The following is a 19,296-nucleotide window of genomic DNA, read 5'->3' as shown; positions in this document are numbered from 1 at the left end:
ATTTCTAGGTTAATTCCCTTATGTTCAGTTAACTTGGTCTCTATGATTTTTTAAAAATTTACTTAAAAAATTTAAAATCCAGTCTACTTTTGTGTTCTAGTTGATATAGTTGAGTTCATTTACAATTAATGTTGATTGCTGACAGATTTGGAATGGATGTCTGCTATTACTTTGTGCTTCTTATTTGTTCTATGTGTATCCTTTTCTTTCCTTGTTGGCCTTCTTTTGAGTTGACTTGCTAATTTTTTGTTCCTGTTTTTTTCCTTTTTTCCTCCAACTCTGCAGGTTTGGAAGTTGTTTACTCTGTTTTTAGTCTTTCAGTGGTTATATTATGCATTTTAACTTGCATACTTACCTTATTCAAAACGAAGTTTAACTAATAGCTACACTTTCTGAATAATATGAGGATCTTAGAAGACTTTACTCCTTCTTATCAATATAAATGATCATTTTTGTGTGTTTTAACTTTTTTAATGTCTTCTTAAAGCCTTTAGGATTTTATAGTTTATATGGTCAGTGTTTGTTGAAGTTTTACTCATATGTTTACCATTTTCTGTGCCTAACATTTCTTTATGCCTCTGAGACCTCCCATCCAGGATCATTTTTTTTCTGAACTGTATCATTTAGATTTCCCTTTAGGGAGGTTTGCTGGTTTACAATATCTCAGATTTTGTTGGTCTGGAAATATCTTTATTGAACTTACATTTGAGGATGTATTTTTGATGGGTATAAAATTTTGGGTTGGCAGCACCCCCGACCTCCCTAGTTGAAAATGGTATTCTATTATTTCCTGGCTTTTGTTATTTCCAATGAGAAATCACCTCCTATTTTAGCTGTTGCTTCTTTGAAAGTAATGTCTTTACTGCTACTTTTAAGATCTTCATTTGTCATTATTTTTGCAATTTTACCAGGATATGTGATTTATTTCTTTACATTTGTTTTGCTTAGTAGTCTTTGGGACTCTTGGATGTGTGGGCTAGTGTCTTTTATTTTGGAAAAATCTCATCTATTAATCTTATCAGATATTCTTTTTGTCTTATTTTCTGTTATTTCTCTTTCTGGGATTTCAGTTAAATAGATGTTAGACCATCATATTCTCTTCTTCATGTCTCTTAAAATCTCTTTTTCTTTTGTGTTCCTTGTGCTTATTATAAATTTCTTGATCTATTTGAGTAACATTAAAAAACATCAAATAAATAGCAATAAATTAGAAAGATATGTAAGACTTCTATTCTGAACACTGCACAATCTCAGAGAAGTTAAAGACCTAAATAAATGAAGAGCTACATTTATGGATTGAAATATGTTTATGGATTGAAAGACTCATTGTGAAGATAATTGTCTTCAAATTGATATAGAGCCGTATAATCCTAGTCATAAATTTTGGCTGGAGTTACGTGTTAAAATTGACAAGTTGATACAAACATTTATGTGGATTAGCCAAGGCAATATTGAAGAAAATTCATAAAGTTAGAGGACTTTATAGAACTATAACTTATTATAAAGCTACGGTAATTAAGACAATGTGATAATGGTATGAAGATAGACAAATAGATTGGTGGAATGGGCTGGAGTTCAGAAACAGCTTCACATATACCTGGTCATCTGATTTGTAACAAAGGTGACACTTATGTACAATGGGGGAAAGGAGGGTTTTTTTCGATAAATAATAATGGGTCAGCTGGAAATGCACATAGAATAAAATGAACCTTGACCTGATCTTATATGCAAAAATCAACTGAATTATAGATGTAAATGCAAAGGGTAACACCTTCTTACTTTTAAGACAAAATGTCTTCATAACTTGGCTTTGGCGAAGATTTATTGAATAGGACACAAAAGCATTAAAAGGAAAACAAATGTATAAACTGGATTATATTCTCAGCAGCTATTCATTTTCTCCTCCCCTCTTCTCAGTGTTAAGGTTTCAGTTAGGTAGTTTTTCTTTTAGGCTCCTAGGCTAGAGTGGGGCGGGAGGTGCAGGTGCAGGGAAGAGTGTGAAGGGAAGTCATTTATTACTGTTTACTTTTAAAGTGAGGGTGTAGCCTTCTGTGGTTCTTCTATGAGGTTCTCTTTGAAGACCTTCCCTACTGTCCACAGAGGAGGTCTAAAGAAAAAAAAAATGAAAACCTTCCCCACTTAAGGAAGATCCTCTGCTTTTATTTCTATTCTAAATGCCCTGCGAGGTCCTGGCAACCAGAGGGTCAAGTTGCCTTCAGAACATCTTGGCCTTAACTTGTCAAATTTCAAAATTCCCTAAAATCTGTCTCTGAGTTCTGCTTACATCTTTGGCTTAATAACTTGTTAATTGCTAGTGAGCTCATTATTACTTTTATTTTGACTTTGTATCTGATCATCTTTCTTAGTTCACTTATTCTTGTTGTTTCTTGTTTTCTTTTCTTTTAAGACAGTCCTACTTGCCCAGGCTGGTGTGCACAATCATAGATAGCTCACTGCAACCTTGAATGCCTAGGCTTAAGGAATCCTCCTGCCTCAGCTGTCTGAGTAACTAGGCACATGCCAGCATGCCCAGCTGTTTGTATTTATTTATTTATTTTTGAGACGGAGTCTCACTCTGTTTCCCAGGCTGGTATGCAGTGGCACAATCATAGCACCTTGCAACCTCAAATGCCTAGGCTCAAGGAATCCTCCTGCCTGAGTAGCTAGGTGCATGCAACCATGCCCAGCTGTTTTTAATTTTTTTTTTTTTTGAGACAGAGGTTGGAGTGTCTTGCCCAGGCTGGAGTGCAGTGGTACAATCTCAGCTCACTGCAACCTCCACTTTCCAGGTTCAAGCGATTCTCATGCCTCAGCCTCCTGAGTAGCTGGAATTACAGGCATGTGCCACCACACCTGGCACCCAGCTAATTTTTGTATTTTTAGTAGAGACAGAGTTTCATCATGTTGGCCAGGCTGGTCTCAAACTCCCGACCTCAGGTGATCCACCCACCTTGGCCTCCCAAAGTACTGGGATAACAGGTGTGAGCCACCGTACCCGGCCTAGTATTTATTTATTTATTTATTTTATTTATTTATTTTTTTGTTTAAACAGCATCTCGCTATTGCCCAAGCTGGTCTTGAACTCCTGGACTCAAGTGATCTTCCTTCCTCAGCCTCCCAGTGTTGGGATTACAGGTGTGAGCCACTGCACCCAGCTCACTTATTTATTCTAATGATAGATTTTAGTGGATTTTCTGCGTCCACAATCTTATCACCTGCAAATAACAGTTTAACTTTTTTCATTCCAATCTTCGTACCTTTTAATTTTCTTTTCTTGTCTTATTTCATTAGCTAGGGCCTCTTGTACAATGTTGAAAGAAGTGGTGATGATGAACATTATCTCATTCCCAAACTCAGGGTGAAAAGGTTCAATACTTTCTCATTAAGTGTGATGTTAGCGCAAGGGTTTTTTATGGATATTTATCAGATTAAGGAAATTTTGTTCCTAGTTTGCTGGAAGATTTTTATCTTAAATGGGTTTTTCAAGATTTCCAGTTTCTTGTGTTTCATGTATTGAATCACTTATATGGTTTTTCTTTATTTTATTTAAGTTTATAGATTACATTAATTGATTTTTCTATTATTAAACCTATTTAGTCATGGTGTGTTATCCTTTATATCACGTGACCTGATTTGCTAATTTTTAGTTTAGGCTTATCATTTTTCTTTGAGATGTCTTTGTCAGGGATTGATATTCACCTTATTCTGGCGTCATAAAATAAGTCAGGGCATGATCCCCTTTTCTCTTGCTCTAGAAGAGTTTGTATAAGATTAGTGTTCTTTCTTTCATAAATTCTTAGAGAAATTCACCAGTGAAGTCATCTGAGTCTGGACTTTATGTAAGGGAAGATTTAAAATTAGGTTTATTCTTTAAATGCTAGAGAATTATTTTTATTTATTTTGGTTTCAATTTTGGTATATTGTATTTTAAAAGGAATTTGTTGATTTTATTAAAGTTGTCAGTTTTACTGGCATAAACCTGTTCATATTTTTTTTTTCCTCATCTTTTTAATGTCTTGACAATCTGTAGTGATTTGCCTTTTTTCATTTCTGACAATGGTGACTTATTCTTTGTCAGTCTTGCTAGGAGTTATCAACTTTATTTGAAAGAACTGGCTTTTGGTTCTGGTTTTTTTCTGTTGTATGTCTGCTTTCTATTTTATTCCTGCTTTTTATTATTTCCTTTCTTTTGCTATTTACCATTTTTTACTATTTTTTTGTTGTTGTTCTATTGTTCCTGTTCTATCTCTGGCTCATGAGATACAAACCTAAATCATTTAATCATATGTATTTTAAACCTACTTTAAAAATACATATTTGGCTAGGTGCAGTGGCTCACGCCTGTAATCCCATCATTTTGGGAGGCCGAGGTGGGCTGATCACTTGAGGCCAGGAGTTCAAAACCAGCCTGGCCAACAAAGCAAAACCCTGTCTCTACTAAAGATATAAAAATTAGCCTTGCATGGTGGAGTGCACCTGTAATCCCGGCTACTTGGGAGGCTGAGATAGGAGAATTGCTTGAACGTGGGAGGCGGAGGTTGCTATGAGCTGAGATCATGCCACTGTACTCCAGCCTGGCTGACAGAGTGAGATACCATCTCAAACAAACAAACAAACAAAAAAAACCAACCATATTTGAAACAACGTATTTTTTCTAAAATTCCATCTTAATCTTGCTTTGGCTGCAGCTCACATATTTTGATAATGTTGTGTTTTGATAATGTATTTTCAGTGCTGTTCAATTCAAATTGTTTTCTATATTCTGTTGTAATTTAGTCTTTGGCCCATGGGATATTTAAAAGTATGTTACTAAATTTCTAAACATTTGGGAATTTTCTATTTATCTTTTTGTTATTGGTTTATAGTTTAATTTTACCATGGTTGGGAACATGCCGGGTGATTGTAGATTTTTTTGTTTGTTTGTTTTTTGAGACGTAGTTTCACTCTTGTTGCCCAGGCTGGAGTGCATTGGCATGATCTTGGCTCACTGCAACCTCTGCCTCCCAGGTTCAAGTGATTCTCCTGCCTCAGCCTCCCAAGTAGCTAGGATTACAGGCATGTGTGACCACGCCCGGCTAATTTTGTATTTTTAGTAGAGATGGGGTTTCTCCATGTTGGTCAGGTTGGTCTTGAACTTTTGACCTCAGATGATCCGCCCACCTCGGCCTCACAAAGTGCTGGGATTACAGGCATGAACCAGGTGGATTGTAGATTTTTTTTTAAAATCTCTTGAGACTCATCACTGCTTCTAAAATGGTGTTATATCTTCTTAGGATTTTCATTTGTTTTTAGGAAGAGGGTGAATTTAGGTAACCTAGCCATATTGACAATGGAATTCTCTATAGTGGTTTTAAGTTAACCTTTTTTCATGAATAAGTTTATTAAATAATTGGTTAATGAATTATTTAAAAATTTTTTGGTTTTATTTTCTGTCTTTGCTTAGTTGAAACATGAATTATTTTAAATAAAACAGAATTTTACTTTAAGTCACTAAAGAAAAGGAAACTGCAGTTTTTGGTGCTGTGTTTACTTTTTTTTTTTTTTTTTTTTTAAGTTTTAGGAGTACTGTGTAAGAGTTTGAAAATAGGTTGGGCCTGGTGGCTTATACTTGTAATCCCAGCACTTTGGGAGGCTGAAGTGGGACGATCGCTTGAGCCCAAAAGTTTGAGATCAGCCTGGGCAACACAGGGAGACCCTGTCTCTACAAAAAATAAAAAAATTAGCCGGGCATGATGGCATGCGCCAGTGGTACCAGCTACTCAGGATCCTGAGGTGGAAGGATCTCTTGAGTCCAGGAAGTCAAGACTGCACTGAGCTGTGATTGTGCCACTGCACTCCAGCCTGGGCAACAGGGTGTCCTAGGCTCAGAAAACAAAATGAATGAATGAATGATGTTTGAAAATATTCTGCTGTGATCTTGGTCCAAGTCTAGACTCTGCTCATTTTGTTGACTTTTTCTTCATGTGTATATATTTGCGTGTATGGTCTCCAAATCTGAAGATATTAATCCATCTCAAAACAAATCTGTCTTATGTTTTATGTTGAAACTGTTGAACTGCTGCTATCATCTCCCCTTTCCTCACTTGTACCTGGTCCATCTTTGAACAATTCCTAAATCATTTGTAGTCCCCACCTAGCTTGGCTAATTATTAACAGACACGTGCATGGTGTTCTGAAGAACAGTTAGCTCATTCCTTTGAGTTCTTTTTAGAATCATAATAATTTATAATTCACGTAAGACCCCATACTTTCTTTCATTCATTCTTTTTTTAGAGACAGGGTCTTGCTCTGTTGTTCAGGCTGGAGTGCAGTGGCATGATCATGGCTCACTGTAACCTTGAACTCCTGGGATCAAGTGATCTTCCTGAGGCAGGACTATAGGCACATGGCACCACGTCTGGCTAATTTTTTACTTTTTTGTAGAGATGAGGTCTTGCTATGTTTCCCTGGCTGGTCTTGAACTCCTGCCTCAGCCTCCAAGTGTTGGGATTATAGACATGAGCTACCACACCCAACCCTAGACCCTGTACTTTCATCCAGACTTGTATTATTTTGAAAAGATTCTGGGCTGGGTACAGTAGCTCACTTTAGCTCTGTTGCCCAGGCTGGAGTGCAATGGTGTGATCATAGCTCACTGCATCTTTGAATTCCTGGGCTCAACCAATCCTCCCTTCTTAGTCTCCTGAATTGCTGGGATTAGAGGCACACCATCATGCCCAGCTGTTTTCTTTAAAACAATTTTTTTGGTCCTTTTTTGTATTTAAAAAAATTTTTGTTTTTAAGAAAAGAAAAAGAAAATATTCTGGATACCTGCTAAGATATGTAACACGTGAAAATCACACATTAAAAAAAAAAAAATAGGCGTGTGGTTTCTTACAAATAATCTCTAAGATAAAAATGAGACAAGGACCATTTACTAATTATGAAAGTGAATCCATTGATTTATTCAGCAACTATATTCTTAATCTGTATGAGATTGTGTATTAGGGGAGACTGGCAACCAAATTGTCAGCAGGACCTTAATTAATTTTCATCATCCTCTTGAATCAGCATATTAGCTAGAGATCCAGGGGCACATACTTAGTACAGAAGGTCAGCTGTATATCTGCAGATGAAGGCTAGGTAATGGCCAATTGATTATATGGGAAAACTCATGGGTCCTGTAGGAGAGTGTGACGTTGAAACAGAATATTGTATTAGGAAGATGGTGGACAAGGTGTGAGACAGTAGAGCAGTGACTGGACTTTATAAGAATTTGGGAAACGTGAGAAAGAAAGGGCTGGGCCACTGCAGCTGGGTGATACAGAATTTGTATATAGAAGAATTCTAGAAAATAATGTCTGGAGGCACAATAGGGCCGCATACTAGAAAAAAGCCATAAATCTTGCAGTTGGAGCTTTGGCTTTGAAACTGAGAACTACCAGGGCCTGGAGGCTTGGGAAATACTTTGAACTTTCCTGTAGTAGGATTTCTTTCAGTGCCATCAGTTGTATTTTGGAATAGTTTTGCTTTCTTTTAACAGAGTGAGATCTCTCCTTCTGTGTTGCTGACTGGCATACCAAGTAGGCAGTTCTTAACTTTTTTTTTTTTTAATGCTGGAGATTGTTCCTAAGTATTAGTCTTCTTGTTGACCTTGGTAGCAGGGTTGGAGTGGGAAGGGAACTATATTCAGCTGGTTTCTGTTGGAGTACAGCTCATGTTTTCTATCTTTTCCTCACCCTTTTAGGCTGCACATGGTCCGTCTAATGCTGTTGGAGAGATTACTGCAGACCCTGCCTCAGTTACGCAACGTTGGGGGTGTCCGGGCCATCCCGTACATGCAGGTATCTCTTAGCTCACCTGGGTCTCTGTCAGGTCATGATTGGACTACCCTTAAGCATGCCCGCATCTCTGTTGCAGAGGACCTGGAAGCCTTCGTTTGGTATTAGGCCACAGAATAATGCAATTTAATTTTTGAGCTACAAATTATAGCTCTTCATTTTATAAATGAGAAGGCTAAGGGTCAGAGAATTTTTTCAGTGCGCAAGTTCTTCCAGGTAGTTATTGACAGAGCCGGTGCAAAGCCCGCTCCTGAGATTCTGAGTCTCTAGTTTCTTCGTTGATATTAGTGAGCTAATAGCTGTTCTTCCACTCACTAGCTGTCTTCCTCAGATTCAAAACTGTTCTTTAATTCTTAGTTCAGTGTACCACCTTTTCTCAAGCTGCTTTGCTTGGATATAATATAGGTTAGTCCATTAATTTTACAAACTTTTTACAAAACATTTTTTGTAACGTCACGTGTGGCATATATCAGAATTTGACTTTTCTGACTCTGAACACTGAAGCTTTGGATACTGGGAATTTAGAACGCTGTAATGGATTACAGTTATGATTGATAGGGGTGTCAGGAAGATGAGAGTTTCTTCTGAAATACCCCGTATTTCGAGTCGTTCTTCTTTAGGAAATTGGGTTTTGTGTTTTCTCTCTTTGACTTCTAGGTCATTCTAATGCTCACTACAGATCTGGATGGAGAAGATGAGAAAGATAAGGGGGCCCTAGATAACCTGCTCTCCCAGCTTATTGCTGAGTTGGGTATGGATAAAAAGGTAAAATCTGAGAGGCAATCTGTGTGAGAAACAGGATTGGCTGAGATACTTCCTCAGGTTCCCATTTGTTTCATAGAGCAACTTCACCTCATTTTAAGGGGTAACCATCCACTGAGGGCTCCAGTTCTGTTGAGTCAACAGAAGTGTATTCAGGGTCTGCTTTGGCCCGAGCATAGTTTTGGACTCTGAGCATAGTTGAGGGCAAAGATGAAGTTCTTACCCTCATGGACCTTTAGTGCTCAGTGAGGTGAAAACATCAAATTAGTTGTTCATATCTTAATATGACCTCCTAAGTGTATCGGGCTCTGGGTACCCCATGTATAGTCCATGGATATACTGGGGGTTGTTTTGTGTCTGATTCAATCTAAGGAACACTTTAGGGCTGATGGGCTTGATTTGAAGGGATCTTGTTCAGAGGATGCCTCAAGCATCAAGTAAGTAGAAGTTTCTGGGCTTATGCTTTGGCCTGCAGGATGTCTCCAAGAAGAATGAGCGCAGCGCCCTGAATGAAGTCCATCTGGTAGTAATGAGACTCCTGAGTGTCTTCATGTCCCGCACCAAATCTGGATCCAAGTCTTCCATATGTGAGGTATTTTTGCTTTGGGTTTATGGGTTTGGGGAAAGGTAAGAGGATTGTCTGGGTAGTGCTAGGGCCAGCGCAGGGGTGCTAGTCCTCTGTAAGAATAAAGCCATTGTTCCCTGAGGGGAGTAAGATTCTAAGCTGTCACCTTTTCAAGAGCAGAACCTCCACCTTTTTCTGAATCCCTTCCAACCCTAGTCTTTGCTAACAGTCCCTCCAATGGAGGGGTTAAAGGGTTTGGAAGTCCCATTATTGAAAAGCAGGGCTCTCTTCTGCAAGGCACAGAGTGGCTAAGAGGATTCCCCTAGTGTATGTTGCTATAAGGTATGGTAATAAAGCAGAGAGAAAGCGATGTGTGTGTGGTGAAAGGAGATTAGCACAAAGCAGAGAAGGTAGAAATTGAGGCTGAACTGCATCCAATCTTAATGAGCTTAGGAGCTGTGGGGTTTGCTGGGATTTGCAAGGCTCTTCTAATGGTTTTATTTACAGTAGCTTTTCTCCTACTTTTTTATGCATGTGATCACTCACCCCCATCTCCTTTGGAAGCTGGTTCTATGGAAGACTGTATAGGGGGTGGGGTGGGGTTGTTCAGAAGTGCCTAAAATGGAAAGTTTTCTCTCTCCTTCTTGAATTGGGCTTATTTTCTAGTTGCTCACGGTAAAAGAGGAAACCCATCCCCTCCAGGGCGAAAGGTTATCTAATCTTGCCTCCCTGGCCTCTGGCACGTGTGTGTGTGTAGCAAGGTTAGAGTTGAGAACAGGTGTGTTTCTTTGTCTTACCATGTGGTTGTTCAAAAAAGTTCCAAAAAACCTCACAAACTTCCTTGGGGAAGTTTCAGTGCAAGAGCCTGATTCACTCACTGCCATAGAAACCAGGACTATTGTGAGTGTGTTTCCCATCCCCAACACCCACCCGGATTTCACATTGTTTTTACAAGCCATTCTTACCATCTCTGTATTTTCTCTGTCTCCCAGTCGTCTTCCCTCATCTCCAGTGCCACAGCAGCAGCTCTGCTGAGCTCTGGGGCTGTGGACTACTGCCTGCACGTGCTCAAATCACTGCTGGAATATTGGAAGAGCCAACAGAATGATGAGGAGCCTGTGGCTACCAGCCAGTTGCTGAAACCACATACTACCTCCTCCCCACCTGACATGAGCCCATTCTTTCTCCGCCAGTATGTGAAGGTGAGATATTTCCCTCATCAAAGAAACACTCGTCCTTTGTTCAGAGCACTCTTCTCTTTCCTTGAGGTGAAGAGAAGAGAGCTCAAGGGGCTGAGGGTGAAGAGCCATAGAAAGGAGCCGGTATTCCTTGGTAGGGGTTAATCTCAGCGTGACTGAATAAATGACCACTTCTCCCAACCTTCTATGGGATTCTGGTTTCTGCCTCTTTGTAAATTGGAGGATTTGAATGAAATCTCAGTTATCTCATTTCACATTAAGTTTAGAAAAAGATGAGAAGGTACAAGCTAACGTCATCAGTTGTGGGTCATGACGTGTATGTCAGATATTCCCTGTGCTGTCACCACAGAGAGGCCCTTTAACGTATTATTAAGAAGATGGGCCTCCTGATCAGATGAATCTGGGATAAGTCCTGTCTTGCGTTTTTACTTACCAGTCTTGAAGCATGGAGAAGTTCTGTCTGTCTAACCTCCCTAAGCTTCAGCTTCTACTGCTGGAAAATGAGCATGCAGATGGTATCTACTTTATAGGGCTGTTGTGAGTGTTGAATGAGGTGCCATTTGTAAAGGACTTAGCACAGTACCTAGCATGTATCAATGCCCAGTCCGTATTAACTGCTATCACCACTCTCTTCCTCACTGCCCCCCTAGAATAGCTTTGAGTAGGGGAGAAATACAATAGGCATAGAGTGTGGATCTGACTGTGTCTTGCTGTTTTTTCATGACTCTTTGGTGGTTTTCCATAACTTATAGGCCAAAAAGTTCTGGAGGACCTAGCCACCTGCTTGACTCTCTAGCTTTGTCACCTGTTACACCTTACACGCAGCCCTGCCAGCCTGTGCATTTCCCAAGATGTGACGTGTTGCCTTTGTTCGTGCTGTCCCTTCTGGAATTCTTTCCTCTCCCTCTGCTCCCCTTTCTTCCCCTGCCTAGTGAATTCCTAACCCATCTTCAAGACTCAGCACAAGCTTTGGATCCTAGGGAAAACTTCCCTAACACACTCCCTGCCATCAAGTCTGCTCAAGAGAGCCTTGTCCTGGGTTCCCGGAGCACCCTGTGCACTCACTCACCTGTCTTCCCCTCCACACTCTCAGCAGAAACCGTATTTTATTACTGTTTACAACTCCAGTGCTTGATACAGAACCGATGAATAGCTGGGAGTTGAATATGTGAGGCACAGTGTGCCCTCGAACTCTTACAGATTCTTTTTATGGGACCACACAACTTGCAGGATAGCTGTTGTTTCCACTTTCCTCACATCTCTCGTTTACCTCTGCCTTTTTGTGTTACATGAAGCCAGGAATCTTGGCCGAGTTTAGTGATCTTGACAGCCTTGGTTTGTTTAACAATTTCTTGTTATCATGGGAAATTTTGGTTCTAGGGAATATAATACATCTCATAGAAGTCAGAGATCCTTACTACCTTTTTTTTTTTTTTTTCAATTTTTTTGGTCTTTCTAGCACTCATTTTTATGTAAGCAGAGTACAGTCAACCCAGTGTCAAAAGCCATAGAGTGAAATATTAGGACTTTTAGAAGTGAGGTCTGTCTCCACTGTAACCTTTGCATGTAATTAAATTGCCCCCAGAAGCCTGGGCCTTCTGAGTTTGTAGAATAAACTGTCAGTCAGTCTTGATTCCAGCTCTGAAAGGCGCCCTTTACCACCTCCAACATGTAATATGCCTAGTGAGCCAGCAATTTCCTAAGTGTGGTCATGGAAAATCGACAGTCACAGGTTCTCATGCAAGTTTTCTTCTCCCAGGGCCATGCTGCTGATGTGTTTGAGGCCTATACTCAGCTTCTAACAGAAATGGTGCTGAGGCTTCCGTACCAAATCAAAAAGATTGCTGACACCAATTCCCGCATCCCACCTCCTGTCTTTGACCATTCGTGGTTTTACTTTCTCTCTGAGGTAAGTGAAAGTCCCAAGCTGCTTGCTTGTTGGGCTGAGGACACATCTGCATTCGCCTCTGTGGGCCCCTTTCTTCCTCGTCCTCACTCGGTATTTCCCCTTGCAGAGTTCCTTTCTCCCTTGCAGGTCTTGGTTTGCCCTTCTGGAACATACTGTGGGTAGAACTGTAGGAGATGTGTATCAAGCAAGCCATACTTTACCTTCTGATTCTGTGTGTTGAACTCCCCCACTTGTGCTCATAATGGGCAAGTTTAATAATTTAGGTTCTGTCAGGAAAACAAAGTATACTAGTTATCTTAACAGAGAGATTTCAATATGGGAAATTGGGTGAATGCTCTTGGACAACAAAAAAGGCAAAAAGGAAACATTGAGGTAACATAGGGAACATTGAGGTAACACAGGGATAGTAACTGCCAGAAGCAGTTATCAGGAAGCGGGTGCCCTGCGGGGATGTGATGCGGGTGATTCTGGGACCAGTGAGAGAAGCTGATGATTAGAACTCGTGGCGGCCAGGGTTCAGGGCTGTTGCTAGGACTGCAGGAAGATGGGAAGAAACAAGCCCCTTCTTCCTCCTGCTGCCAGCGTCCCTCTCTGTTGGCAGAACCTAAGAGGGAGCCAGCTGGCAAAGAAGTAGTGCACTTGGCATAATTCTGGCCTGGGCATCACTGGGCAGTGTTGGTGGGTGGGTTGGGAACTGAGAGACAATAGCTTAATAACCTTAGTAACCAGCACAGCGACCCTGAGATAGATTAACTCTGGGAAGAATAATCTGTTAGCAAACGTCAGATGAGGATTTCGAGTTACATAGTTGTACCAACCCAAACTTTTCTTTAGCTCTTTTACTTGAAAAAGAGATTTGGAATTTTTTTTTCTTGATAGTTTCCGTTTGGGTGGGCTGAAGTGGAGGCCAGCTTCCCTGTAGATTCCTAAGGGCACAAGGAAGATATACATGAATATTGATATTTTCCTCTGATTTCTTTCTCTCCCTTTCTTTCTCCTGGTCTCATTAAAGAATACTTAAGTTCAAGAGAGGCTGGTTTGGTCAAGAGGAAATAGCTTGGTTTGTGTTTCTCCCCAGCCCCCTGCTTTTTTTTTCCAGACTGAGTCTTGCTCTGTTGGCCCAGATTGGAGTACAGTGGCACGATCTCAGCTCACTGCAACCTCTGCCCCTTGGGTTCAACAAATTCTCCTGCCTCAGCCTCCCTAGTAGCTGGGATTACAGGCAGTGCTACCATGGCCAGCTAATTTTTGTATTGTTAGTAGAGACGGAGTTTCACCATGTTGGCCAGGCTGGTCTCAAATTCCTGACCTCAAGTGATCAGCCCACCTTGGCCTCCCAAAGTGCTGGAGTTACAGGTGTGAGCCCCCGTGCCCGGCCTCTCCCCAGCTTTTAAGAACAGTTTATTAAAACCCGGGTTGTGAGAACCACAGTTGATATGCATACAGTCCCAGAGTCATTTACTCTTTATGGTGTTTTTCTCCTCAAGTACCTAATGATCCAGCAGACTCCATTTGTGCGCCGTCAAGTCCGCAAACTTCTGCTCTTCATTTGTGGATCCAAAGAGAAGTACCGCCAGCTCCGGGATTTGCACACCCTGGACTCTCATGTGCGTGGGATCAAGAAGCTGCTAGAAGAGCAGGGGATATTCCTCCGGGCAAGTGTGGTTACAGCCAGCTCAGGCTCCGCCTTGCAATATGACACACTCATCAGCCTGGTACGAGGGCTGGGACCTGGTAGGGCAGGGAGGGCGCATGTGATAAGGCTTAGCCAAGTAGGTAATAGGGCTAGAGGTAATAACGCAGGACTTTTAACTGTGTTGACAATGGCATGGTTAGGGCTGAGATGAGGGTAAATCCGTAACCCCTGTCTGGGTGCTGTACCATGCGTAGTTGGCTTCAGGGTCTGGGATGTCCCCCTCAGCACTCTCGTCCCACCTGGCAGCAGTTCCTCCACTGTGAGGTGAGTGGCCTGGGCTTCTTACCAGTGCCATTTGCTTACATCCTAGCCAGAATTGACCTCTTTACGCACCTCTGGTTTTTACCCTTGAATACTAAAGAAATGATGAAGGTTCGAGTAGAAAAATGTATTACTCCCTAAAGAGAAACTGTTTGGACTTAGAGAAGTAAACTGAGTATTTTGTACGTGAAAGAACCTAGAAAGAACGTCTTTAATCTAGCTGGCTCGTGTCCTTGCTATTGTGTTTATATCAAGAAAAGTAAACTGGGTTGTAGTTTCTTAGGTCATAGTCTATCTTTTGCTGTTGCCTTTTAGAGTAGTCTGAAGGTTCCTGAAAACAGCACCTCGCGCGGGGATGGGGGTAGAACAAAGGCAGGTTCAGTAAGAGCCGGAGTGGTTGTAGCAGTGTGTGGGCCATGGTGCCAGGTTCACCAGACATCCCAGCAAGCACCTGCCTTGCTCAGAAGATCATGTTCAGCTTGTAGTCCAGAGCCAGGGAGATGGCTCCAGGCAGCAGGTGTGGTGCTTGTCTGGGCAGCATGGTGGAGTTACTCCTTTCCCACGGTTGGCTCCTATTTCAGATGGAGCACCTGAAAGCCTGTGCAGAGATTGCCGCCCAGCGAACCATCAACTGGCAGAAATTCTGCATCAAAGATGACTGTAAGCAATGCTGCTCCTTTTGATTGCTGTTATTCATTCATTCAGGAACTATTAAGGCCTACTATATGCCAAGCCCTGAACTGGATGCTGGAGATATAGCTATGAACAAGATACACAGACTAGACAGAACTCTGCCTAGCAAAGAAGACAAGTAAAAATCTAAAAAAGTGGTGAGGGCTGGTAGTCAAAGTTTGGGGTGCTGTGGAAGCACAAAGTAGGAGTCTCTGACCTCCAGGTAGTGGCAGTAAAGCCAAAGAGGAGTAGGTGGAGTCTAGAGAACCCCTTATTCAAAGGAGCAGGGGCCTCTGGTCAGTGTGTAGTTATAATACTTTTCAGAGATTTCCACAGAAAGTATAACTTCTTCACAATGTCCAGCAGAGAGGACATGGCAAAGAAAGCTGGTGAGAACAGGCAGTCTCAGCTGTAGGGGGACGTTGCTTTGGTTCTTGTGAGTCTGGTCGGGGTCATCTCAGAGCTGAGCCACTGTCTCCTCTGCTTGCAGCCGTCCTGTACTTCCTCCTCCAAGTCAGTTTCCTCGTGGACGAGGGCGTGTCCCCAGTGCTGCTGCAACTGCTCTCCTGTGCTCTGTGTGGCAGCAAAGTGCTCGCTGCACTGGCAGCCTCTTCGGGATCCTCCAGTGCTTCTTCCTCCTCAGCCCCTGTGGCTGCCAGTTCCGGACAAGCCACAACACAGTCCAAGTCTTCCACTAAGAAGAGCAAGAAAGAAGAAAAAGAAAAGGAGAAAGATGGTAAGGGTCACCCTCTTGTCATTGTGACCACAGTGGTGTGTGTAAATCTCTCTTGGAGCACCTGGTTTGTTCTGTTGCAAAAGGTCTTTTACTCCTGATTTACAGGGGACCTAAGGCCCAAATGTTCTCTAGTGTCTACTTTCGGTCTCATGTTCAATTATACTGACATGACACCTTAAACAGCATGACTTCTCATACCAAGTGACAATAATAAGAAAAGTCAAAGTGTACTGAATATTTTTAGTAGGCCAAATTTCTTATTCTGTGAAATAATAACAGCTTCTCTGTGGAGCTCCCATCAGAGTTAAGTGAAATGTGACTGAGTACATTGGTAAATGCTCAGTAAATGTTAGCTCTCTTAGCTGATCCTCACTGTCAGCTGCACTGCTTTCCATGGTCCTTGGAGACCTGAGATCGGTGATCAGGGTTGAGACCAGTGGTGGTGGTTCACATTCCCCCAGTTAATGGTCGCACATCTCTGTGCAGGCCTATTGGAAGCTCTCGAAAGGAAGTTCCTCCTCCAGTGTCACTGTATTTGTTCAGTGCCAGCTTACATAGCACTTTATCCTGTGGTTTTTCAGTGTCATGATTGTATGTCTTGTCTGGAAGGCAGTTGTGCTCACCACTGCATCCCCAGTGCTGCATGTATGTCTCATTTGGGGCTGACCTGTTTGTCCCCCAGTGAACAACTCAAAATTGTTTTGCAGAATATCAGCATTCAGTAGAAACTTTTAGAAATGGACAGAGTTCCTTCCTTCCCCATTTGGTAGCCCAGGCCTTAGGACCCTAGAGGACTTCTTCCTACTCTTCAGCCCTCAGTCCTGTCCTAATCTTACAGGTGAGAGCTCTGGCAGCCAGGAGGACCAGCTGTGCACAGCTCTGGTGAACCAGCTGAACAAATTTGCCGATAAGGAAACCTTGATCCAGTTCCTGCGTTGTTTCCTGTTGGAGTCCAATTCTTCCTCGGTGCGCTGGCAGGCCCACTGTCTGACGCTGCACATCTACAGGTAGGGCCAGGGCTGGGTTTGGCAGATCTGCAAGGGTCTGAGGCCAGGGTGCGTAACGCAGTTCTGTTTTGGTTTTCAGTTACATACAGTCACAGAGTCAGTAGTTAGCCTGAATCCGTTTGTGCTCTAGAGATTTCTTCATCTTTGTCTGCTTTTTAGCCATTAAACTGATGTCATAGGCAGGAGAGGATCTGTTTTCTACTCAGAATGCTATATTTCTGGGTTTGTAACATGACTGAGCTTGACTCTGTAGGCTAAAAAAGCTCAGTTTCTGCTCTGGGGTACGTTGGGTGATGGGTAGAGGCAGCAAATGACTATGCTGCATCTGGTAGGATTGATTGTCAAAAGAGAAACAAAACTGTTCAAACTTAACCCATAATTGTGGGGAAATAGATACATTTATAAAAACAATACCAGGGCCTCAGTGATGAACACAGGTGCCTCAGGGTTTTCTGCTGCTTGGTAACATGAGCTGTCATATATCTACAGAAATTCCAGCAAATCTCAGCAGGAGCTCCTGCTAGATCTGATGTGGTCCATCTGGCCAGAACTCCCAGCCTATGGTCGTAAGGCTGCCCAGTTTGTGGACCTACTAGGATATTTCTCCCTGAAAACGCCACAAACGGAGAAGAAGGTAACAATTGCTTTATGGTCAGAGAGGCCAACTTACCATATTTAGCCTTTTTTCTCTTGAGTTAAGAATATTATGAGCAACCCAGATTCAGGGAGTCCATATACAAAATCTCTTTTAAATATATCCAATTTTGCATTTCTTGTTAAGCACTTGTAATATGTCTGTGATGTAGACAGTATACACTAGCAAATCTGACTTAACATAGGAAGTAGGTCAAGGTCAAGTGGGGAAAGAAGATAGAACTCATTACAGTTCCTTGGAAAAGCAAGTGCTCCTGGTTTTGCTGGTAGCTCTGATTACATACCAGAAAATGTTTCTGCAATTAGCTAACCTTTATGGCTTCTCCATAAGAATAAAAATGATCTTCCTCCATCAGGTTGGAAAAGCGTACCACCTATCACTAAAGCTCGTGGAAACTTCTAAAGGAGATAGAATCCATTTAAATGATTGAAATTAGGCCCAGCTTTGTATGATTCTGACTGAGAAGTCTGGTACGTCTAGGGCAGTATTCAGCTAGAATGCAGAAGACAAAAGTCTTTTCCAATAAGACTTCCCCTTGGGCTTTAACTTGTTTCTTTACTGAATTCTCTTTCAGTTGAAGGAGTATTCGCAGAAGGCTGTGGAGATTCTGCGGACTCAAAACCATATTCTTACCAACCACCCCAACTCGAACATTTATAAGTGAGCTTTATTTTGCTTTCTACCTTTGGGAAGCTCAGTCAGCTTTCTGAGGAGTTATTTGAATGTTGATAGGCTCTTACATAGGAATTGGCAAGCCCCTGAGAGAAGAGTCAATCTGCCTAGTTGAGATTCCAGTCCCCTCCATGTAGCCCAGGGTCTTGCACATAGAAGGTACTCAAAATGTCATTGCTGTGTTCAGGGTTTGCTGAATAGTAATGTAGAAAGGTTTGTATAGCCTGAGCAACATAGTGAGACTTCATCTCTACAAAAAATTTTTAAAAAATTAGCCAGGCGTGGTGGCATGTACCTGTGGTCCCAGCTGCTAGGGAGGCTAAGGCAGGAGGATGGCTTGGGCCCAGAAGTTCAAGGGTGCAATGAACTGTGAGCCAAGCCACTGCACTCCAGCCTAGGTGACAGAGTGAGACCCTGTTTCAAAAAAAAAAAAGGTCTTTAGTTTCAAGGGTTTAAGTTAAATAGGATAAAACAAATCTAAAGAAAATGTCTTCCTTTTTTAAAAAAACTTTTATAAGAGGATATTGGTTAAATTGACAGTGCATTATTTCTGTGGTTTAGTAGTGACTGTTCTTTAAAAAAAAAAACCAAAACTTTATTGAGATCATTTATGTGTTCACCTATTTTAAATGTACAGTTCAATGATTTTTAGTAAATTTAATTATGACTCTTGAGTCAAATTTTACTACTTTTTAGAATTCCTCTGAAGGATAGATCAAAGATTAGAAAACATTAAGGTCAGTTAGTTGAAATTTCTTTCCTGTGACTTCGTAATCCTATTGGGATTTCTCCTGTGTCCTTGAGTTCTCATTAGAGTGGGGCTCACTTTGGGGGGCATTGACCATGGCTTTCTCATGATTTTTTTGTGAAGCTCAGTGCTTCCTAAGATGAAAATTTATTCATGCTAAGACTGGTTTCTTCCTTAGCACTTTGTCTGGCTTAGTGGAGTTTGATGGCTATTACCTGGAGAGTGATCCCTGCCTGGTGTGTAATAATCCGGAAGTACCGTTCTGTGTAAGTAACGTCTGTACATGGACAGTCCTGAGGCCTATAGGTCCAGTGGGATTCTTGTTTCCAGAGATGGATCATTATCACATAGATGTTCCTCTCCTAATGGTTGGTCACCAATAGTAGGAATTTTTATCTGCCACATTTATTACCTTAAATAGAAACTTGGCTGGGTGCAGTGGCTCAAGCCTATAATCCCAGCACTTTGGGAGGCTAAGATGGGAGGATCCCCTGAGCCCAGGAGTTTGAGACCAGCCTGGGCAAGATGGTGAGACCGCATCTCTACAAAATATTTTTTAAAAAATTAAATAGAAACTTCATCTTGTGGATGAAG

The 19,296-nt window shown here is 41.7% G+C and overlaps 1 protein-coding gene across 1 annotated transcript in view; it reads left to right on the top strand.

Moving 5' to 3' along the window:
* Positions 1-19,296, top strand: part of UBR4 (ubiquitin protein ligase E3 component n-recognin 4) — a 139,110-nt gene that overhangs the window by 74,851 nt on the left and 44,963 nt on the right. Inside the window, exons 61-72 of the mRNA XM_025381474.1 lie at positions 7,727-7,823; positions 8,478-8,585; positions 9,058-9,174; positions 10,140-10,349; positions 12,106-12,255; positions 13,743-13,970; positions 14,794-14,872; positions 15,375-15,620; positions 16,459-16,627; positions 17,117-17,261; positions 17,857-17,942; positions 18,881-18,968. Of these exons, the coding sequence (XP_025237259.1) occupies positions 7,727-7,823; positions 8,478-8,585; positions 9,058-9,174; positions 10,140-10,349; positions 12,106-12,255; positions 13,743-13,970; positions 14,794-14,872; positions 15,375-15,620; positions 16,459-16,627; positions 17,117-17,261; positions 17,857-17,942; positions 18,881-18,968 (1,723 nt within the window). The remainder of the gene's footprint in view (positions 1-7,726; positions 7,824-8,477; positions 8,586-9,057; positions 9,175-10,139; positions 10,350-12,105; positions 12,256-13,742; positions 13,971-14,793; positions 14,873-15,374; positions 15,621-16,458; positions 16,628-17,116; positions 17,262-17,856; positions 17,943-18,880; positions 18,969-19,296) is intronic.

Source organism: Theropithecus gelada, chromosome 1, assembly GCF_003255815.1.
Source record: "Theropithecus gelada isolate Dixy chromosome 1, Tgel_1.0, whole genome shotgun sequence".
NCBI lineage: Eukaryota > Metazoa > Chordata > Mammalia > Primates > Cercopithecidae > Theropithecus > Theropithecus gelada.
The sequence above is the reverse complement of the archived record's forward strand: the minus strand, read 5'-3'. Positions and strand labels throughout refer to the sequence as shown.